This window comes from Citrus clementina, unplaced genomic scaffold, assembly GCF_000493195.1.
Source record: "Citrus clementina cultivar Clemenules unplaced genomic scaffold, Citrus_clementina_v1.0 scaffold_6, whole genome shotgun sequence".
In the NCBI taxonomy this organism is placed as follows: domain Eukaryota; kingdom Viridiplantae; phylum Streptophyta; class Magnoliopsida; order Sapindales; family Rutaceae; genus Citrus; species Citrus x clementina.
The window spans coordinates 85,224-109,947 of record NW_006262139.1 but is presented as its reverse complement, the minus strand read 5'-3'; the positions used below and the strand labels follow the sequence as shown (position 1 = coordinate 109,947).

At 35.9% G+C, this 24,724-nt stretch overlaps 2 protein-coding genes across 2 annotated transcripts; both read right to left on the bottom strand.

The window, feature by feature from the left end:
* Positions 1-6,538: 6,538 nt before the first annotated feature.
* Positions 6,539-10,915, bottom strand: LOC112097197 (putative disease resistance RPP13-like protein 1). The gene has a single exon (XM_024181794.1). It carries the CDS (start codon positions 10,913-10,915, stop codon positions 6,539-6,541), a length of 4,377 nt encoding a protein of 1,458 aa, XP_024037562.1.
* An 8,979-nt stretch (positions 10,916-19,894) lies between these two features.
* LOC112097196 (putative disease resistance RPP13-like protein 1) lies at positions 19,895-24,466 on the bottom strand. The gene has a single exon (XM_024181792.1). The coding sequence runs from the start codon at positions 24,329-24,331 to the stop codon at positions 19,895-19,897; it is 4,437 nt and encodes a 1,478-aa protein (XP_024037560.1). The 5' UTR covers positions 24,332-24,466.
* Between the last annotated feature and the right edge of the window lie 258 nt (positions 24,467-24,724).

Genomic DNA, 24,724 nt, shown 5'->3' with positions numbered 1-24,724 from the left:
ATTTCAGAATGCTTTTCAACATAAAAGGCTTGGCAAGCCCATTGGGAACTTGTGGGCTCGATTAAACCTTGGGCTAACAATTGTGAACATTCTTGTTGGGCTAGGAGTAAGTCAGAAGGACTCATTCCTGGATGGGTAGCTTTAGTTGGGTTAATGTCTTCATTGAGTTTGAAGGGTAACTTAATGAAGAAAGACTTATTTTTCCACAATGGATTTGGATGGGTGAACTCAGAATGGGACTCTGGACAGAAACTCAAAAGTTTGGTTGAAATATCCTGGTAAGACTGGGGAGTTTCAGACAAATTGTAGAGTTTCAGAATGTTTGTGAATGGTTTGAACATGGACTTGACTCGGATTCCAGTGGGAATGATTTGGAGGTGTTTGATTTGGTGAAGGATGTCAAATCCTAACAAGATATCCTTATTAGGAAGAGTGGAACCAATAACCTTGGTCCAAATGACACAGTTTGGGAAAATTTGAATACCAATGGATTTTTTGGTAATCAAAGAGGTGGTGAAGAGTTTGCCATTGACAGCTTTGAAATGTTCTTCGGACTGGGTCCAATATTCTGGTGGAAGAATATGGGGGTTCAACATGCTTCGTGAACCATTCACGCAGTTGTTTTTTTCTTAGAAACAAAAGATTATATATTAAACAATAAGAGATATGTACAAGGATTAATGCAACTACAAATAAACAAAAACAAGGAAGGTAAAATCAACCATGCTTCCGAAATTCATTTTGAAAGTCTTTGTACAGACCATTTAATTTATTTGGGAAGCACAAAAGATGCTAAGGAAGACAAACCAAGGAAGTTGCAAGCTTAAACTTTTCTATAGATAGCAATTGGTATAATGTACCATGGTAAGAACGTCAATTTAAAATGTCAAAGAAATCTACATATATTCAAGCTGTTCAAGTTAAACTCTGAAGAATGTGCACTATTCAACCCGAGATCCTTACCGGATAATGGATGTATGGATTCTTATAATCAGACATCTGCATTCTAATGCGCCTATCAGAAGAATGTGCACTATTCGAAGACCGTGTAAATTGTATAAGCAAAGATATAACGAAGCTGATTGGACAGGCTTCCCACCAAACGCATCAAAAACCCTGACACTGCCTTAGGAAGCCATTTTTGAAGTTGACAATTGGAATCTTATCTATGAATTGCAGAAATAATGCTGTTTGAACTTTCTCCCAATAGCAAAAGTGAGAGTGGATGAAATAAGCAAAGGTTGAACGTACTGAAATGAAGATATAAATTTGCTCAATCAAGAGATGAAAAAACAGGATGATTATTACGTAATTGATTTAAATAACAATGTAACTGCACTCATTTCCAATACTGTGATTATCATCATTGGTTTCATTTGGCATCATGGAGAAAATCCTTTTCAAATGAAGGGAAGCTTATCTCCTCAATGTCAAAATATGGCATGTGCATAAATACAAGCTCACGCATTTAATGCAATTATGTTGCAGGATGTGATATAATCCTGCATGATTAAGTGATTCAAGCCGCAAAATACTGCTAAACATGACCTAAGCAAAATATTTGAAGTTAATAAAATTCAACTGGAATGCGTAAGTTGCTTCAAAAAAAGGGATACCCAAAATCCAAAATAAATCTTTACAGTCATGGGCTACTGGATTTGAAACCTAAATACATATTCATAAATTCTTATTTTAAGTTGGCAACATTGCTTCTTTTATCTTTTGCATTTGAATTAAAGAGGGATGCCCAAAATCCCAAAATAAATCCTCGTAGTTACGAGTTATTGCATTTGAAACCTACTACATATGTATTTTATTTAAAGTTGGGCAAAAATGCTCTTTTTTGCAATAAAAAGAAAAAAAGAAAAAGACAACTTTCATATATTAAATGTTCTGGTGATTAAATACAATCCTCTTAAATAAAACAGTGATTCTTCAATGTCAGATACTCCATTACAGAGGAAAAACATAAAACATGAGAAAATGCAGTAACAAGGTAAGTGGCAACCTCGCCATGCATGAACGGGAAATAATCCAACAATTCCTTTGGACGAGACACATGTTCCGACATCGGGTAAGGATAATTTTGAACCAGAGTGCCTATCAGTCTGCATATCAGATGCAATTAGTACCACTGATAACAATAAGTCAAAGAGCAAGTTAACAAGTAATGAAGATGCACTTAGCTTCTGACTGACATGCTCTGTTCTGGCTTTAAAGACAGGACGCGGAGTTTCCATTGCTCAATACACATTAACTAAATCAACTCTTACAGCTATCAACAACCCAATATAACAATGATTACAAAGTGGTCATAATTCAGACCATGTTCGTATTGATTGGCCACTAGTCAAACATTCTTAAACACAAATTTTTTATTCGTTTTATTTTTTCGGCAGCCTTATTCAATAATCGGTGAAAGAGTTCAATATCTGACTGCCAACCTCTTCAATGCCCACTAGACCATTTGAGTAACAGTGCTCTTTAAGGCTTCCCTCTTCCACTGACTTTAGCAATATGAAACCAAACTTAACAATGAAGATGTCTGATTATAAAAATCCATAAATCCATACATCCATTCGAATGCAGATGTCTGATTATAAAAGTCCTTAACCCCATTCTTGAACCCCTCAAATCCCTTGTGTTGATGTCTTTGAAAGTTTCTTCACTGCTATTAGTTTCTTGTCCATCTAGCAATATGCCCTGGAATAAACAGTCAGCTGAAACAATACCTCGTAGACAGGGCCATATGCATCCCCCCCCGCGCGGGGGCTTATTTTTCAACCTTGTTAGTAAATTCATCAGTAGCTGCAGATTGGTAACCCTATGGATTTGGGGGGGAATCCTGATCAATAGCTTGTTGCCAGAACAGAAACATAGCAGAGGAAAACCAGCTGCAGTTGTAAGGCAAGTGATTGCTAATAACACCACCTTGTTTTGTTTCTTTTTATCATCTTCCTCAGCTGCAAAATTGATTTACAGTGGTAACTAGAGGTGGCATAAAGATCACAAACGATAAAAACAAGAAAATTGATTCAACAGTAGAAAAGTCAGTTATAATAGAGCGCATCATGGAATCCCAAACATAATTTTCTTCTTTTATGGATACAGGCGGTTGATACTACAGTTAAATTACAGGCATATCTGAAATCTGCAGTTCGGTTAGAGAGGCAGGACGCCGCGAAGATGACACCAAGTCTGGACATTCACTGACGATTGTTAATTTCTTGAGAGAGGCGAATCTGTTCAGTCCCCACTCGAACAATGGCTTTGATATCTTCAAATATTCAACCATCTCCTCAAAAAAAAAAAAAAAAAATTGGAGGTTGGAGGGAATGTATGTAAAATCAATCCCTACTAAAGTCTAGGAATACTCAACAAATATCCACAGCAATCCCATTTTGATTGCCCGCTAGATATTAGTTGTTTTTCAAAAATGTAGTTTTCCAATTTTTAGGTATAAGAAAATATACCAAAAGAACGGGGGAAAAAAAGCTTTTTTTCTTTTTCAAAAATCAGGGAGGTTGGAAAATTGAAAATTTTATTTATTTATTTATTTATGTATTTATTTTGGGATGAGAAATCTCACCCATTAAATACCAATTCCAACCCTCCATTGTTACTCAAACTTAGGCGACAACACATGCAAAGTGCATTCACAGCTAGCTAAGACTAAGTCCTGTGAAAATTCAAGTTTAAAAACCATCATTAAGATGAAAAATGAATTTGAAATATTTGAAAATTAACTAAATTATTCTTCTATTTTCCTAATACTAAATAGTGGAAATGCATTTTTATTATCTTTTTTTTTTTGGGATATTCTTTTACCATTTTTCCTTTAATAACAAATACTCTAGAAGACATTCACGGTTTAATATGTTCATAAAATAAAATAAATGTCTGATTTAAACCTAATTTGAATCGGTTTGAATGCTACTATTACATTCTTTTTACATTAGTATATCTTTTGGCTGATTTTCAGGTCGGATTTCCAGTAGTCTAGTGAATATATCATATTATGAAAGCATAGAAGAATTCATAAGTCAAGCTGGTGAAAAAGTAAATGAGAAATGTACCGCTTTCAGCGAAATAAAACTTTGGGAGCTTAATTATTTACCAAGGTTTACAATCTTTTGTTGGAAGAATCACACTCTTGAATGGAATGAGTTTACATGACACATTGCCCGAATATGAGAACTTTTTCTCAGTGAGTCTTATTGGATTTAGCACCAACATTTGATTTATATGTTTCAATTATAGCTTATTTGATTAAGGTAATTAATTTCAATTATAGCTAATTTGACAATTTGGAAATAAAATGTAGCGATCATCAATCTTGTCCATCAAATTAAATACGCTTTGGAGGACAGTGGAGATTAGATATTTTCATTTAATAGTTCATTTTGGTTGATTTATTTTTCAGTTTTCATAATGCCTGATGAGACTACTCTAGAGTCAGAGTCAGCAATAAGATTGTAGGATTGGGCTTGAATTTTGGTATTTGAACTTGTTCTGTTCCTGCTATTTACTTCTTGTCACCTTTGATGTCCTCCATGTGCTTGGACATGTGGAACTTATAAGTGCCAAGCGTTATTTGTTTGAATCAACAGAAAACCATAAATCAAGTTATTATTTATCTTTCTTTTATTATGGCACTTTCAGTTTCTCTGTTTTGTGAAATTCTCTTTTTGTGATTTTGGTCATCTGCTTTTTATAAAAGTATGTATTAGTCTCCACCCATTCAAATTTTGGTTTATCTTTATTAATTTTAGCCACTTAGCTTTACTAAATATCAATTCTATGTATATGCATGCTGCAAAATGAACCCTAAGATAAGATTATGCAGACATACAATTGAGAAAATTTGAATATCAGGATTTTCAAACCAATAACACATATAATAATTTCTCTTTTCCTTCAACATATCTCTAGTTTAGTTATCAATTGATTATCTATTTACAATTAGAATAATGTTAAGATCCTAACATTTGATTCTCAACCAATGTGGTATCTACCCATTGGATGGCAGATAAGTAGCTTTGCTAGTTATAACATTTATCATATACAAGATGAATGACACATAACATTAAGACACAAGTTTAAATATTTTGTATTATTATTACGAAATACATATTCACGTGGAGATATCAACCCTTAGACGTAATTGTGAAAGGGAAAATATTTTGAGTAGTAGAGACTATAAAATTTTCCTTTTTTTTTGGGTTGAAAGATGAAAAATGAATAAGACAAAAAAATCTTCAGAAACTGAACAAGTCTATTTTGCAATTGTGAATTATTTGCGATTGTGATTTGTGATGAGTAAAGCAAACAAGAGCGTGTAATAATGTGCAGCAGAAAAACAGACTTTGCCATCCAAAATTTATTCTTTTCACTTTTCTTTAAATTTTCCATTTTCCATTATTGCGAAATTGCCAAAACAAAATTGCAATATTTGAATTTATTTTGAAATTGAAATTACACATAGATGGGAGCCCTACAGCAGCACTACTAGTTACATGGAGTTTGTCTACAGCAGCACTACCAGTTATTATATGATAAAACAATGAAAAAAAAAAAGATGGAGTAAGGATGAGAAAAAAACAAATGAAAGAAAAAGACGAAGAAAAATGAAAGAAAATGAAAAAAAAAAAAAAAAAGATGAAAGTGGCATGGCTTGTAATTTTGAAATTTGATCTTGGTGGCATTATTGTGATTTACATACAATGACAAGTCTTATAATTTGCTTAACTAATATGTCTAATTTAAGAAATTTATCAACTTATTTAGGTCCATTAAGTTATTTCAACAATTATTTTCTAATTTTTTCTTCATTGTTTACATATTAATATTTTAATAGTTAATTTTTTCATTTTTCAATGACTAGTCATACATCAACTATTTTTTTTCCATTTTTCAATGACTAGTCACACATTAACTATTTCTTTTAAGCCTTACAATGCTGGTACAAGAATATTCTATTAGGGTATGGGGTACTTTCGTACTTTTATGAGTTAACGGCAGTCAATTGTTAAAGATAACGAGTTTTAGGGGGTAATTTAATGTTTTCAATAATAAGGGGTGATTTGAAGATTGTCACTTCATGAAAGGGGTAGCCCGAAATGAACCCTAAAAACAATAGCCTCAAGTCCTTAACTATGCGGAAGACTTTTAATTTTTTGTCAGAAGATAATTAATACCCATAAAATAATCGGCACATAAGAGAAATGTAAGCTTAAGATTTTTTTTTTTTTAAAAAAAAAAATTTAAAACGTAACTCACCAAATAATAGAAGACTTAAAGACAAAAGGCTTATTTTGTATAGAATACTTTAATTTTTAATCACAAGACAATCAACTCAACAGCAGAAAAGTCAATTACATAAAGCGCATCATGGAATCCCAAACATAATTTTCTTCTTTTATAAATAAAGGCAGTTGACACTACAGTTAAATTACAGGTTAAAAAAAATACTCAATCTAGTTTAGTTTAGAAATTGAAATCTAGTATCAACTGGAATCACTGGATCAGTCAGTCTACTTCAAAAATTGATCTCTAATTGATATCTAACACAAGGTATATGGGTAATCATGGGCCAATATTTTCCTTTATCCGTTCTGCACCTTTTCTCTATCAACGGGCACTCATCGATAATTAGTCGCAAAAGTGATTTAGGCAGGCCCTGTTTTGAAAAGTATTTGAGCTTCGGACAATTATCGAGATCTAGAAATTTCAATGAAGTGAGGTTTTCACCAATTGAAGACAGGCGTTCCAGACTTGGCATATCTGAAATCTTCAGTTCGGTTAGAGAGGCGGGAAACCGTGGAGATGACACCAGGTCTGGACATCCTCCGCTGATTTTTAATTTCCTGAGAGAGTTGAATCTGTTCAATCCCCACTGGAACAATGGCTTTGATATCTTCAGATCTTCAAACTGAAGCGATTGGAGGTTGGTGGGAAACCCATCCTCTGGGAAAGATACCAAGCTAGGGCATCGACCTATTTCTAAATGTTGAAGAGAGGTGAGATTGTGCATACTGTTGGGTAACGCCTTCAGATTCTCACAATTCCAGATCATGAGCTCAGTCAGTTTCGTAGAAGGCAATCCTTCTTCGGGAAATGACTCAAGATTTGGCCATCCATCTACCCTAATCTTTTCAAGATGGTGGAGATTATGCAAACCGACGGGTAATGATTTAAGATTTTCAAGCCATGAAATAGTGATTTCTTCAAGGGATGTGTTGTCCAACCTTTCTGCTAAGGACTCCAGCTTTGAACAGTCTCTGATCTTGAGGTACTTAAGAGCCTCAGGTAGATTTCCATTCCTTGACAAGAAAGCAAGATTCGAGCAAGAACTGACCTCAAGGTGCTCCAGCGTGGCAGGTAACTCGTTTTCTGAAGAAAAGGATGTGAGGCAGGTGCACCCACTGCTGCTACAGCGGATGTCCTGTTCCCCTGTCAAAGTCCTTAAATTATCACATCTAAAGATAATCAGCCGCTTCAAGCTCGGAGGTAGCTGGATTCTGGCAATATATCTCAAAGAATCACAGTTATGAATGTTCAGACTTTCAAGAGATGTACTGCCATTTTGCATCCATGCCTCAGGTAAGGATTCCAAAGCATCGCATCTTGCTATTGTAATTGTTCTCAACTGGGAAGGCAAAGCAACCTCTGGAAATGAAACAAGTGACTTACAACCCCGAATCTCCAAACTCTGAAGAGATGAATTGGAGTTGTGCATCCATGCCTCAGGTAAGGATTCCAAAGCATCGCATTCTCCAATTACAACTGTTCTCAACTGGGAAGGCAAAGCAGCCTGAGGAAAGGAAACAAGGGAAGCGCAGCCATATATCCGCATCTCTGTAAGGGAACTAAGGGTGAGCAATGCTTGTGGTAGCTTTGTAAGGCCATTACAGTCACTCAATTCCAAAAATTGAAGCCTGCACGGCAACTCCGGCTGTTGCTGGTCATGTTCTTCCTCTGTTACCAAGGAAAGAAGTTGGGAACATCCTGAAATCTGCAGCTGATTAAGGGAGCTAATGTCTTGCAATAACCGAGTTTCACTCTGCCATAAATATGTTTGCTCATGAACATAACAAATCTGTAAGTTTTCCAATTTAGGTAGCCCTTGCTCAAATAGACCTGCTAAAGCCACTTGATTTGCTATATCCCTTAAAAATATTGATTTCAATGAGCTGAAGTTGATTGGGCTGCTGAACACCACCCTTCTACATCCATCGATATGTAATTCACTGAGAGCTGGAAGACATTGAATTGTCACTAGCAGCTGTTCACAACCTACGATGACGAGCTTCTTCAATAAAGGAAAACGTTCCGGCAATGTTCCTTGCAGCTCAGAACAACCCACAAGAGAAAGCATTTGCAGCTTAGGAAACCCTTCAACTGCTTGACCAGCCCCACAAGGAATCCACTCTTCCCATTCCTGCATATCATGAAAACGCAAAGTCTCCAGTGATGGAAAGGGTACTGAGCAACTGTCTCCATAAAACTCTGGACCCACGCTCTTTACTCCATCCATTCCACTTATCTCAAGATGCTTTAGAAATAATAGCTGCCCAACTGGCGGCAAAGATGTACACATGCCACAACTTAAAACTCTTAGGAGCACCAATTTTGAGAATGAGGGATCTCCTAACCAAACTGGAAATTTTGTACCACCGTAGCCTAGGATGGTGAGCTCCTGTAGAGCTTGATGTGGTTTTAGAATGCTAAGAACACATGTCTGAAATTCACTTTGGTTGAGGTTACAAACACGCCTTGGCCTTGCACTCCATTCAAGCAACAAAGCTTTAAGATTCACCTTGCTGTTTAACTGAGCCTCACTGGCATCGCCAACATCTTTCACATTCTCCAACATCGAAATTTGTAGTGTTCCCTGAAGATGCATCAAAGACCTTAACTCTCGTAGACTGGAACCACTATCCTTTCCAACAACAAATCTACGCAATGTCAAGAGACAAGTCAATTTACCGAATCCCTTTGGCATTTCTTTCAATGAAAGAACATTAGAATTTATTAGATGATGCAATTTTGTTAGGTTTCCCATGTCTTGACACAACTTCTTGAGCCAATAACAGTCTTCCAATAAAATTGTATGCAAGTTGTACAGTGAGTTAATTGAGTCAGGCAAAAATTGAATTGAAGTTCCGGATAAGTTTAGAAAGCGTAAATGCTTCAAATTTCCAATTTCATTTGGTAGCTTGGAGATGCAATACCCACGCAATGAAAAGACCCTTAGGCGAGGGAGATTCAATAGCATCTGAAGAACACTCCAAGCTAAAAAAGTGCCCCCATATTTTAACTTCATTGGTAAAAATGTTCGCAAATGTTTCACACCACAGATGGACTCCAACCTATTTTTGCCATCATATCCTCCACGAATGTACGAAAAATGACGAAGACTTTGAGAAAACTCTTGTCGGTTTTCACCTGCTAATGCATCCTCCATTCTGAAGTATAGCTCCCCTGCAGCCCATCGAGCAAGGTCATTGATGAGATCATGCATCACAAATCGGGATGCATCTTTACTTGATTGTTGAAATAATGACCTTGAATGTAACTCCCAAACGAACTCGCGGCCCAAATCTTCCATTTTCCTTCCATTGTATTCTTGATCCAAGAAACCTTCAGCCGTCCACAATAAAATTATCTCTTCTTGTTGAAATTCATAATCTTTGGGAACCAATGAGCAGTAAGCAAAGCACTGTTTCAACTGTGGAGGAAGAAAATGGTAGCTCACTCTTAGGGCTGGTAAAATATTACAACTTTCCTCTCGTAAATTCCATATGTCAGTATTGAGCACAAATTCCCAGTCTCTTGGGTCATCTCTGCCGCGTAAAAGGCCGCCAAGAGTCTTTGCGGCCAAAGGCAATCCTCTGCACTTCATCGCTATCTTCTCTCCAACTTCCTTCAAGGATTGGTGCATGTTGAAATCCCTGGCCCCCAAGGAGATTTGAGTGAGCACACACAAACAATCATCATTTGACAACTCTTTCAATTGATACGCTGGATCAACCCCCATACTTTCTGCAACACCTAGATTGCGCGTTGTGACAACAATCTTACTTCCGGGTGCACCAACTCCGAAGGGACGGCTCAAAATGCTCCAAATTTCGTAATTCTCGTTCCACACGTCGTCCAAAACGAGCAAAAATTTCTTTCCGGACAATTGCTTCTTCAGTTTCACTTGAAGTGAATTTAAATCGTCATCATCCTTAATCTGATCATCAGCAATGGACCTTAGGATTGATTTTGTTACCCTGGAAACGTCAAAATCCTCAGAGACACAAGTCCACGCTTTGATCTGAAAATGACGTTGCACTCGATCATCATTATAGACAAGCTGAGCAAGAGTTGTCTTTCCAACGCCGCCCATTCCATTTATAGAAATAACAGGGAATCCATCGTCAGCTCTTAAATCATCCCTCAGCAACAATTCAACAATCGCCTCCTTATCTTTTTCCCTGCCATAAACTTTGGCTTCATTCACCAAAGATGTTGTGGGTAATCTTTGTCCTACGTCTCTGGACTTGCAAACTGAAATTACATTTTTTGAATCCAGCAGGCCTTTCTGCGTTGAAATAATATCTTGCAACCGAGCAGTAATCCCCTTTATTTTCGATGCCATCATGGATTCAAACTGAATCGATCGAGGACTCAAGTTGGTGCAGCGAGTGTGAATGAGCTTCCGAAGCTTATTTGTGTTTGCACTCAAACTGGGTTGACCAGCAGCAGCTGGTTCTTGACGCAACAACTCCCTCCGCAGAGCTTCAGTTTCGAACTCATCCAACACGTCTTCAGCGTCATAAGCCAAGTTCTGAAGATTGTCGAGCCACATCTTAACTGACTTCTCCCTGGTCTGCCTATCCTCAGCATCAGCAAGCACTGCCTGAATCATCTCCACATTCCCTTCCACTTGATGAAATCAGCCTTCAGCTTCTTATGCCGTGTAAACAGCTCAAGTCCCTGTGAAGCCAGCTTTTCGATCAGCAACTCAACTGACGCACTGAGCACCGCCTTTCCGATGAATGACATTTTTCTCTTTTTTTCGGTAGAAAGAAACTGAGTACGTAAATTATGAAAAATGAAGGAAAAAGAACTGCAGAAAGTGGAGAAAGTCTAGCATGTGATTTTGGTTTGTGAAGAGTAGAGCAAGCAAGAGCGGGTAATGTGAAATGGTGTATACAAAATACAAAGCTTTACTGACCAAAACACCACCATGCACCAATAATTCAGCTAGCAACGATCAAAACATCAAGTCAAGCATGAGTAAATGGTTGGGTTATTTATCTTTTACCATTTGATTATTATATAAAATATTTTAAAATCATTTGATAAATAATCATTAATTGAATATTTAAATAGTTTTTTTTATTTTATTTAATAGACAATAATATATCTGGTCTGTAATAATAGTTTTATCTTCTTCAATTATCATTAAATAATAATACTTAACTATCCATGGGTGTTTGAGAAGAATAATTTAATTTTATTTGCATGAAAGGGTAATCTATCAGAAGAATAGTTCAAAAGAAAACATGCAATTTGGGTAGTGGGTAGTCATAATTACTACAAATAAATGTAAATTAAGAGAATGCAATGTGAAATAGGTCAATATCAACAAGCTTTACTTGACGCACCAGGCACCAATAATTCAGCTCCACCACCACGCAAAATATATGTAAAATATTTAAGTCAAAATAATCTTTAATATGGACATATACACTTGTATAGTTGATACATATATGAATTTCAAATAATATGTCACCCATCATTACTTTTCATGTGTTAAATAATTGTTTATAGTTGCATGAGATGATTAAGCAATTCACAAAGCTATAGTCAAGCATGAGTAATTGTATTTCAAAGTCATTATATGTTATTCAATTGAGTTATTCAATATATAATTTTGATGCAACACCGCCACCCGTTTCGGGCACTAAAGTCAAGCATGAGTAATTGTACATTATTACATATCAGATAGAGTGTTGTTTATTAAATAAAATAAATAAACTAATTTAAATATTTGATTAATGATTATTTATCAAATGATTTTAAAATGTATATAATAATCAGATGGTAAAAGATAAATAATTTACATTTGTTTATAGTAATTATCACAACCCAATACTAATTTATTATAAATCTAATTTTAGTATTAGTTGTCTTTTAAGTTAATTTTAATTTTTATTGATAGTGAGAAGCTCGCCAATAAGATTTATCTCCATTGGTGATTGAGTCAAAGTCATTAAATGTTATTCAATTGAGTTTGAAAAAAAAAATTATACATTACCCTTTTATTCAAATAAATTAAACTATTTTTCTTAAGTACTATTATTTAATGATAATTGAAGAAGATAAAACCTACATAAATTGAACGAAGTATGGTTTGTGAATGAAGAGTAAAGCAAGCAAGAGAAAGCAATGTGAAATTGGTCAACAATAACAAGCTTTACTTGACCCAGCATTTATCAACAATTCAGCTCCACAACCACCGTGCATCAATAATACGACAATTCTTTAAAGAAAAGTCGAAAATAATTCAGTATAGCGATGGCCAGGTTCCGGCCACGCAAACACGTTTCTGCCACCGGAGAAGCATGAGTAATTTGGACTTTTTATTGATCATAGATATCATTTATCATTTGAGTATTATATAAAATATTTTATAAATAATTAATTAAATATTTACATAATTTATTTATTTTATTAGGGGAAGTTTTAAACAAAAATGAATTAAGCAGTCATTCAAGGTCTTATGTTTTTGGTAAACCACATTTTTAGTTATTCCTCTAATAATACTCTAATTAATAAATATTTTTGAATTGTGTATTGTAGGACAACCTATTTTTTTCTCGAATTAAATTACTACTAAGATTTGTTTTTATACAAATAGCTATAATTGATAATATTGTCTAATCATTAATTATTCATTACTAGTCTTTCATAGGAAAAATAAAATAAATTCTTTTCCAATTTCATTAAAAAAAAACTTAATTATCTAGCATTACAATCTCTGAAGTTTACTATTCATTTTAATTTCTATGGAAAAGCTAATACAAAGAAAATTATTTCATGCATTGGCTCACTTTTAAAGATTAAAAAAAAAAAGATATACAATAGTTTCTTGAAATGCAAATTCCATTGTCATATCTTATCAACAATTCATCATCTCAACAATCTAAGTGTTATCATTCTCACTATTCTATTTACAATTAGTATTGTTCTTATTTATTTAATTTATAATAGTTCTCATCAAAGTGAAAAAGATGTCTTCATGATTTTTTTTAAAAATTGTTTAGGATGTTCCTGATTGTTGTTGAAATTCAAGATATAATTAAATATGGATGAATTTTCATCTCTTTTCTATTTCATGTAATTGTTGAAGGTTTTGACTATAAGGGGGTCTCCTACAAAAACAATTTGCCTAAGGCCCTACAAACTCTACAGCCGGCCCTGATTTTATTTAATAGGCAATAATGTATCTCTTATGCAATATCATGTATGTAATAATGTATAATTTAAATAATTTACATATGTTTATTATAATTATGAATGAATACGTAATAACTAATGTTGATGCAAGAAATCCGGATAAGTTGGTCAGATCTCAGATCCCTGCATCATCATTAAATTTGTTTGGTGGGAAGCTGATGATTAGTTAGCACCATGAGCAGATTTTCTATGAGCAGATGTTCTGTGAGCAGAAAACCCATGAGCAGACAATCCATGAGCAGACGATCCGTGAGCAGATAACCCATGAGCAGACAATCCATGAGCAGATAACCTGTGAGCCTGTGAACACAACCAACGGTCAGGAGGTGCCGGAAGTTTTTCCGACGAGAACCCTCCGACGCTCAAGTCAGGGATTCGGGTCTTACTTGGAAAAACCCATACCACAATTCATGTGGCTTAATTATGATTGCTTTAAACAAAAAGCATTTAAGTAAATTTAAAGGAAAAGAATTCAAAATAATCAATCTTAAAGAAATCACAGGCGAAAGAGAAATTTCTATGTGGTAGAGAGAGAAAAATGTCCAATGGGTTCATTGCTTAGAGAGAGAGAGAGCTAGAAGAATCCCCTTTCCTTTCCTTTTCTAGGGTTTTTATAGAAAACTATAGTGGTTTTCATCCACTAAGAATATGGTCCCTAATATTTCGGAGAAAATGTTTTGACTGAATCGTGCTTTCTGGTAACTTCCTGATCGAGGTGACCAATAACATCCTGCTCGAGGTGATGTGCTCGAGGTCACCACATATTATTCTGGTCGAGGTGACCAATAAAATCCTGGTCAAGGTGATCTGCTCGAGGTGACCAATAACATCCTAGTCGAGGTGATCTGTTCGAGGTCACCACATATTATTCTGGTCGAGGTGATCTACTCAACTATTTGCACACTTTTACTCTGGAGGAGAGCGCGATAATGTATGAGCAAACACTTTTATCTTGGTCACTCTATTTCATTCCCTAAACAACTAATTTACTAAACATTTAATTTTTTTTATTAGTCATCTTCTTTGCTGAAAATTCTGTCATAACCATGACATAATACAGAATTTTCTTTTCGATTTTCTCTGTTGCCAAACAGCAGCTTTGCTTCCAAATTAGATTTACTTTACTTGGCATGGGTTGAAATACATTGAACAACTCAACATAAGGATTTCGTCTCATTGGCTTGTGGTTTGGGTTAAATATTTGGCCAGGCAATGAACAAATTAAAATCATCAACGGTTGGATTGATTATATGTTTACTAACTCGACATGCATGAAAGTGAAATAACAAATGGACATCAGATGTTAATACCACTGATAACCATAAGTGAAACAGCAAGTTAACAAATAATGAAGACGCAATTACCTTATGATTGTTCTGCCTTTAAAGACAGGACGCGGAATTTCCATTGGTCAATAGTCTGCAACACATTAACTAAATCAATTCTTACAAAATTGCAATATTTGCATTTATTTTGAAACTGAAATTACACATAGATGAAAGAGAAAGAATTTTGCAAGTGTCCACCAAAAATAAATTGTATATTTTGTGTAATTGCAATTTTCAGGGTAATGTAATTGCTATTGACTTTTATATGTATGAAGTTATGGAAGTAACAAGAAGATATGCTAACATATAGAAACAGGGACATACCCAGGATGTCGCATTGAGGACTAAATTAAATACTAAATAATGAAAATATATATTGTAAACATTAAAAAAAAAAAAACCACACGGAGTTTGTCTATGGATTCCTTGTAGATTTCGGATTACAATGTATATAAATAGTGTAACAATTTAAAAACAAAAAAAGAAAAAAGAGAAACTCAAGGGAACGGTTGCAAAAGGAAAATGATGAAGAGCTATATAATTTTTATTTTGTCACAAAGATATTATATAATTAATTTGCAGGTGGGGTTGGGGTATGCACAAAGGCAACTTAAGAGCACTTTAGGCTGCAGGCCAGTGAAAATTTTAATATACTCACAAACGCACGAATCTAGAAATAGAATAGTGGTAACGAGGACCATCCCACAGGGATTGTTATAAATTGAAAAGTCTAATTTAAATCTAAAATTAATATTAATTCTAACCTAGTTGACCAAATTGAGTTTCTAAGAAAATTAAACCAATTAAACTAAGGAAGCAATTAAAATAAAGGAGAATTCAATAAGATAAGAATTACCAAGATTTCAGAATCTACCACTATTCAACTAGAAATTATCTAATTATTTATTAATCCCCAATTTTAGAGTGACAACTCGAAATCAATCTATGTCATCTCATGGATATAACAGTTAAGCCCAAATAATTAAATCTAATGTAGGTTCTTTTTCTGCTTGATAATATGACATCTAAGAATCTCATGTAAACATATTGAATAACAAAGAGTCAAAGTTTCCCTAAGCACTCTATGTAAACAATTTAATGAAAGACATAAAATCAAAGACAATCATGTATAAACTTTATAGATCCAAGCATAGATTTAATCAAATATTAATCCTAACAATCAATAATGCATGACAGAATTGGGAAAAAGATTTTATTAACATCCAATTAATCATGTGAAACAAAAATCATAATCATCAAAGAACATATATAGGGAATTAATTAAATAAAAAGATAATTATTTTATTGAATAGGGTTTCATCCTTAACCTCAATATAAGAAAATTAACTAGACATACTTAAATTGAGAGCAACACAAAAAATAAAATCAGCCATGAAAGCCGAATTGCTGCTGCTACCGAATACTCTCTCCCAACCTTGCGTCTGCACCCTTTTGTTTCCGTCCAGCGGCTGCCTTCTTCTCAAAAAGCCAAAACTCCCTTTTATAATCTTTGAAATGGGCCCCACCTCTTAAATCCTAAAACTAAAAGGCTTGCCCTTTTATTTGCTTTAACTCTCACACGTGCCCACCATAAGCCATAAATTGTTTCCTCTTTTAATTGCTCAACACAGGCCCACTTATGCAAAGCCTAATCAAGCTTCACTTAATCCTCATGTGCTGGCCACTTTTAAAGCTAATATCACTTTCTCCTCTTTGTCCGCATGTGGATGGTGAATGCATTTGTTGAGTTCGGTTTCCTTGGCTTGAATTAACATGCATATAAGCATAATTGCTTCCAAGTTAATTAATCTTTAATGTTCACAAATTGAACTCCTTTATGCTCATTTTATCCATAATCTCCAATTAATTCCCTATTCAATAAAACAATTCAATTAATTAAAAATAACAAATAAATATAACTATCACTTATTTAGTTAAGGGTAAAATATGTATATATTATATGCTCATCAGCCAGCAACCAGAATCTCTCTGTGGAAATTCAGTCTCAGATTCAAAAATAATTTCATAGCTACAATGATTATTCTGCTAATATATGATTTGCATTTTGTTTGAATACCTGTGATAAATTCCTGCAACACAAAGATTAAAGAAAATATAAAGATTTAAAAGCTAACATTATTAATACCTATCACAAAATGTTTGCCGTCTCTTGGAGTTAAGACGGAGTTGGCCTAAAGCAATATTTCTTTTGCTATATGGGATGCACTCAGCTCACCAAGGTTAGCCATATAATGCAGAGTGGAGATTTTCATCATGGGCCATTCTAGTCGGAAGCAACATGGTAATCAACTAAGACAAATAAATGACAGCTTTGTAAATGTAAATTGTGTTAAATTAGGGCCTTCATTCTGAATTATCTACGCTTGACTTTTAGTCTCTGCTGTCATGAATCAGCAGCTTGGCTGGTGACAAAGAAGTCAGTCTCTGGGGAAATTCAGTCTCAGATTCTGCTGCCAAGTTTCATAGCTACAAGGACTAGCTACTAATATATGACATGCTTTTGGTTTAAACATATACCTATGATAAATGGGGACATGAGGTCATTGTTAAACAACTCCACCCAGGCCATTGCCCATGTGGCAGAGACGAGTTCGGGCTTCATCTGGCCTGTGTTAAGTACAGATATTTGAACTATGTCAATAACTCCCGACTATGTATAATTGTAAGTATGTAGACCCCACGACTCTCAGTGTAATCTACTTATGTTGACCTAAGAATTAGAACAGTGCAAACTTAGATATTTGAACTATGTCCCTAGGCCTTAGAAATGCCTAGTTGGGTTCAGACTTCAGAGGGTAATTCTCAAGAGCTTAGTGTCACAAGATGAGTGTTTTGCGCAACGAACCCGTGTGGCACTTAGACAAGCTTTACCGAATGTTGCTAAGTAAACCTTGAACTTCTCAATTAGCTAAGCCTAAAGGTTTTCAAGGAGCTAGAGAGAAGAGAGCAATGGAGCTGAATGAAGAGAATTATATTACTCACAAGAGAGATTACAAGAGAGCTTACAAGAATACTTGAGTTGCTTGCTCCAAGCTTGTTGCTCAAATGCTAAATGCTAAATGTCATGCCTTATTTATAAGGGAGGCTTTCCAAGCTTTAGAGATTCTAGAGAATTCTACCAACTATCTAGGCATTTACATGTGCTGAAAATGTGTGTAGTATTATAGATATGTATAAGCTTAAATGTGCTAGAGTTGCCTAGAAATTTCCGAAATCGGGTCAAGCTAGCACTCTTGGCCTTGTCTTGAGCCCTCTAGTCCGAAATTATGGGCAATTGGACTAGTAACTTGGTCGGTCCTCAACATTAGGCCTCATATTTGGGTTATGCTCAACCAATGTGCTGAGACTTGGTTCAAGATTAGGGGTACATTAAATTTCATATTTTTCGTGAACAAAAGATGGATGCCAATTTACTTGTTCAAAAAAGAAAATTTGTGTATGGTTGTGCTTCGTGTGATCAAACCAATGTTTCATTTTATGGTAGTCATAGTTTTTAAACCACATCACCACAATGCCAAACAGATTTTGATTCCAGAACAAAAAATTTCTACCTAACAAATCAAAATTCGATGAAAGGTTAGCTACTAAATAAAATCAAGTTAACAGAGTAAAGAGTATATTCGTGCTAATTTCAAGGCTAAAAGCCTAAAAGCCTAAAAGCCAGTCAGTAGACAATAATTTGAGATCATAAAAGCTGAGGAAATTAAAAAAAAAAAAGTGATCAACACATTAAAGCAGAGCAAATAACAGTGGAAAATGGAATATGCAATATACTCTTGTGAAAAATGATTGAATCTGTTCAATCCACCAGATTAATCGATAGTATTTCTCATTTCATAAGTCAATAAGCATAAAACAATTTCACAGAGGCATTTCATCGGACATCTAATTCATTCCATCAAATAGCGGACCAATTCTAACATCAGTTAACCGTTATAATATAAGGAACAAGAATATATGTTAAAATACAGAAACAAAGGATGTTGCAGCAATGATGTTAAATTTCGATTTAACATCAGTTAAATCGAAATTTGAATGAAAGGTTAGCTACTAAATAAAATCAAGTTAACAGAGAAAAGCCTAAAAGCCAGTCAATAGACAATAATTTGAGATCACAAAAGCTGGGGAAATTAAAAAAAAAAGCAAGTGATCAATACACATTAAAACAGAGCAAATAACTGTGGAAAATGGAATACGCAATATTATTGCATAATTTTATACATCTGCTCAATTGACTTCACATACAGCCGTAAAAGCATCTGTGCTTCAGTGTTATATACAGAATAATATTATCAAACGGAGTTTAAAAAAATGAACTAACACGTCGAAATTCCATTGAAACGTTAGCTAACAACCAAACATTCTCTAATCTCGTGTTGCAGATATTATGTTTTTTCCTTTTTTCCCCAACAAAAGTTTTAAGCTTATTTATTTATGAAATGAGAAATATTGTCGATTAATCCGGTGGATTGAACCGGAAATACCAATTCAAGAAAGCTAACATTGTTAACAGCTAGCACATAATCAATCAACATTATCATATTTTTTTAAAAAAAATCCTATCATGTGACCCTTTAATGAATCAAACAATTTCACATACTTAAACTGAATATAATCAAGGAAAAAAAATAATTTAAGACCACACCAAATAATATAAAACTTGAAAACAAAAGCCTCAAGTCCTTAACTATATGGAAGACTTTTAATTTTAAATCACAAGATAATTAATACCCATCACAAAATCGACACGTAAGAGAAACGTAAGCTTAAGACTAAAAAAAATAAAATAAAAACAATTTACAACGTAACACACCAAATGATGGAAGGCTTAAGAACAGAAGCCTTAATTTTTAATCTCAAGACAATTAATTCCACGACAGAAAAGTCAGTTACAATAATGCGCATCATGGAATCCCAAACATACTTTCATTCTTTCATTGATAAAGTCAGTTCATATCCCAATTAAATTACATGCGGAAAAAAAAAACTGAAATTATGATTATCTAATTTAGTTTACAAATTGAAATCTAGTATCAACTGGAATCACTGGAAGCATTGAAATGTGGTATATGGGAAATCATGGGCCAATATTTTCCTTCATCCTTTCTGCATCTTTTTTCTATCAACGGGCAATTATGGATGCTTAGTCGCGAAAGTGATTTCGGCAGGCCCTGCTCTGGAAAGTATTTGAGCTTCGGACAATCGATGAGATACAGAAATTCCAATGAAGTGAGGTTTTCACCAATTGAGGATAGGCACTCCAGATCTGGCATATCTGAAATCCACAGTTCGGTTAGAGAGGCAGGAAACGGCGGAGATGACAGCAGGTCTGGATATCCTCCTCCGATTGATAAATTCCTGAGAGAGGTAAATCTGTTCAATCCCCACTCGAGCAACGGCTTTGTTATCTTCAGATCTCTAACCTCAAGAGATTGGAGGTTGGTGGGAAAACCATCCTCTGGGAAAGATTCCAAGCTGGGACACCCAATTATGCCTAAACGTAGAAAAGAGGACATGCTGTTGGGTAACGCCTTCAGATTCTCACATCTCCAGATCATGAGCTCAGTCAGTTTCGCAGAAGGCAATCCTTCTTCGGGAAATGACTCAAGATTTGGACATTTGGATATCCAAATCTTTTGAAGATGGCGGAGATTATGCAAACCGGCAGGTAATGATTGAAGATTTTCAAGGTCGTAAATAAAAATTTCTTCAAGAGATGTGTTGTCCAACCTTTCTGCTAACGACTCCAGCTTTGAACAGCTACGGACGTCGAGGAACTTAAGAGCCTGAGGTAGATTTCCATTCCGTGACAAAAAAGCAAGATTCAAGCTGGGACACCCACTGCTGCTACTGCAGACGTCCTGCTCCCCTGTCAAAGACCTTAGATTACGACACCATTGGATAACGAACAGCTTCAAGCTCGGAGGTAGCTGGATTCTAGCAATATATGTCAAAGAATTACATCTACCAATGACCAGACTTTCAAGAGATGTACTGCTATTTTGCATCCATGCCTCAGGTAAGGATTTCAAAGCATCGCATCCTTCTATTGTAACTGTTCTCAACTGGGAAGGCAGAGCAACCTCTGGAAATGAAACAAGTGAATTACAAATCTGAATCTCCAAACTCTCAAGAGATGAATTGGACTTGTGCATCCATGCCTCAGGTAAGGATTCCAAAGCATTGCAATCTTCAATTTCAACTGTTCTCAACTGGGAAGGGAGAGCAGCCTCCGGAAATGAAACAAGCGAAGCGCAGCCACATATCCTCATCTCTGTAAGGGAACTAAGAGTGAGCAATGCTTGTGGGAGCCTTGTAAGGCCTTCACACCTACTCAATTCCAAAAATCGAAGTCTGCACGGCGACTCTGGCTGTTGTTGGTCATGTCCTTCCTCTGTTACCAAGGAAAGCAGTCGGGGACATCTTGAAATATGCAACCGATTAAGGGATCTAATGTCTTGCAGCAACCGAGTTTCACTCTGCCATAAATATGTTTGCTCTCGAACTTCAACAATCACTAAATTTTCCAATTTAGGTAGCCCTTGTTCAAATAGACCTGCTAAGACCACTTCATTTGCAATATAAGCTAAATGCACTGATTTCAATGAGCTGAGGTCAATTGGGCTGCTGAACACCACCCTTTCACATCCAACGATTTGTAATTCACTGAGAGCAGGAAGACATTGAATTGTCACTAGCAACTGTTGACAACTTTTGATGACGAGCGTCTCCAATAAAAGAAGACGTTTGGGCAATGTTCCTTGCAGTTTATGACAATTGAAATGAGAAAGCTTTCGCAGCTTAGGAAACACTTCATCAACTTCTTGACCAGCTCCGCAAGGTATCCACTCTTCCCATTCTCTCATATCGGAAAAGGAAAGAGTCTCCAGTGATGGAAAGGGCACTGAGCAACTGTTTCCATAAAACTCCGACCCCACGCTCTTTACTCCGTCCATTCCACTTATATCAAGATCCTTTAGAAATGGTAGTTGCCCTACCGACGGCAAAGATGTAGACGTGCACCTACATAATTCTAGACGCGCCAATTTTGAGAAAGAGGAATCTCCTAGCCAAATTGGAAATTTTGTACCACCGTAGCCTGTGATGGTGAGCTCTTGTACATCTCGATGTGGTTTTAGCACGCTAAGAACATGTGTCTCAAATTCACACTGGTCAAGGTTCTGAACGTCCCGTGCACTCCATTTGAGCAATAAAGCTTGAAGATTCTCCTTGCTGTTTAACTGAGCCTCACAGGCATCGCCAACATCTTTCACATTCTCCAACTTCGAAATTTGTAGAGTCCCCTGAAGATGCGTCAAAGACTTTAACTCACGTAGTCCAGAACCACCGTCTTTTCCCACAACAAATGTACCCAACGTCAAGAGGCAAGTCAATTTACTGAATCCCTTTGGCATTTCTTCCAATGAATCGACATTTGAACTTTTTAGATGACGCAACTTCTTCAGATTTCCCATGTCATTACACAACTTCTTGAGCTGATAACAGTCTTCCAACAAAATTGTATTCAAGTTGTACAGCGAGTTAATTGACTCGGGCAAAATTTGAATGCTCGTTCTGGATAAGTTTAGAAAGCGTAAATGCTTCAAATTTTCAATTTCATTTGGTAGCTCAATGATGTTAGAATACCCGTGCAAAGAAAAGACCCTTAAGCGTGGGAGATTCATCAGCATCTGAAGAACACTCCAAGCTAAATAATTGATTCTGTAATTTGACAAATTTACTGGCAAAAAGGTTCGCAAATGCTCCACATCACAGACAGACTGTAATCTCTTTTCGCCATCACTTTCTCCACAAATATAAGAAAAATGACGAAGACTTTGACAAAACTTTTGTCCGTTTTCTCCCTCTAAGCTATCGTCCATTCTGAAGCACATCTCCCCTGCAGCCCACCAAGCAAGGTCATTGATTAGGTCGTGCATCACAAATCGGGACGCATCTTTACTTGACTGTTGAAATAATGACCTTGAATGTAACTCCCGAACGAACTCGCGGCCCAAACCTTCCATTTTCCTTCCATTGTATTCTTGATCCAAGAAACCTTCAGCCGTCCACAATAAAATTATCTCCTCTTCTTGAAATTCATAATCTTTTGGAAACAATGAGCAGTATGCGAAGCACCGTTTCAACTGTGGAGGAAGAAAATGGTAGCTCACTCTTAGGGCTGGTATAATACTGCAATTTTCCTCTTGCAAGTTCCATATGTTTGTATTGAGCACAAACTCCCAGTCAGTCAAGTCATCTTTGCCGCGTAAAAGGCCGCCAAGAGTTTTCGCAGCCAGAGGCAATCCTTTGCACTTCTTCGCTATCTTCTCTCCAACATCCTTCAAGGATTGATTCATGCTGAAATCCCTAGCCCCTAAGGAGTGTTGGATGAGCACACGCAAACAATCATTGTCCGACAACTCTTTCAATCCATATTTTGGATAAGCCCTCGTCAGTTTTGCAACGTCTAGATTGCGAGTTGTGACAACAATCTTACTTCCTGGTGCGCCAGCTCCAAAGGGACAGCTCAGGGTGCTCCAATAATTGTAATTCTCGTTCCACACGTCGTCCAAAACGAGCAAAAATTTCTTTCCCGACAATTGCTTCTTCAGTTTCTCTTGAAGCAAATTTAAATCATCTCTGTCCGTGCACTGATAACTAGCAATGGAATTTAGGATAGATTTTGAAACCCTAAAAACATCAAAATCCTCAGAGACACAAGTCCACGCTTTGATCTGAAAATGACGTTGCACTCGATCATCGTTATAGACAAGCTGAGCAAGAGTCGTCTTCCCGACGCCGCCCATTCCATTTATAGAAATAACGGAGAATCCATCATCAGCTCTTAAATCATCATTCAACAACAATTCAATAATCTCCTCCATCTCTTTTTCCCTGCCATAAACTTTGGCTTCAGTCACCAAAGAAGTTGTGGGTAATCTTTGTCCTACATCTCTAGACTTGCCAACTGAAATTACAATTTTTGAATCCAGCAGGTCTTTCTGCGTTGAAATAATATCTTGCAACCGATCAGTGATCCCCTTTATTTTCGATGCCATCATGGATTCAAACTGAATAGATCGAGGACTAAAGTTGGTGCAGCAAGTGGGAATGAGCTTCCGAAACTTACTTGTGTTTGCACTCGAACTGGGTTGATCAGCAACAGCTGGTTCTTGAAGCAGCAACTCCCTCCGCAGAGCTTCAGTTTCGAACTCATCCAACACGTCTTCAGCGTCATAAGCCAAGTTCTGAAGATTGTCGAGCCACATCTTAACTGACTTCTCCCTGGTCTGCCTATCCTCAGCATCAGCAAGCACTACCTGAATCATCTCCAACATTCCCTTCCACTTGATGAAATCAGCCTTCAACTTCTTATGCCGTGTAAACAGCTCAAGTCCCTGTGAAGCCAGCTTTTTTATCAGCAACTCAACTAACGCACTGAGCACAGCCTCTCCGATGAATGGCATTTTTTTTTTCTTTTTTGGTTAAAAGGAAACAGAGTAAATTATGAAAAATGAAGAACAAAAAAATTGTGCAGAAATTGAACAAAGTCTAGTTTGTGGTTGTGGGTTGTGAATGAAGAGCAAGAGCAAGCAAGAGAATGCAATGTGCTGAATTTTTTTTAATTTTCTAGTTTAATTAAAGTGTAAAAAATGAAATTTATTCAAATTTTGGCAAAAACCCAACCCTGATGCTTTCTTTTATACTACTACATTCGAATCCTTTTAATTTATTAATTTATTAATTTATTTTAATTCAAATAATAACGCAAAAATAATAATTATGTTCGGGGCATTTAGTGTGTTCTGAACAACTGGAACATTACTTGTATTTTCATCGATAGAGACTCGATATATTTT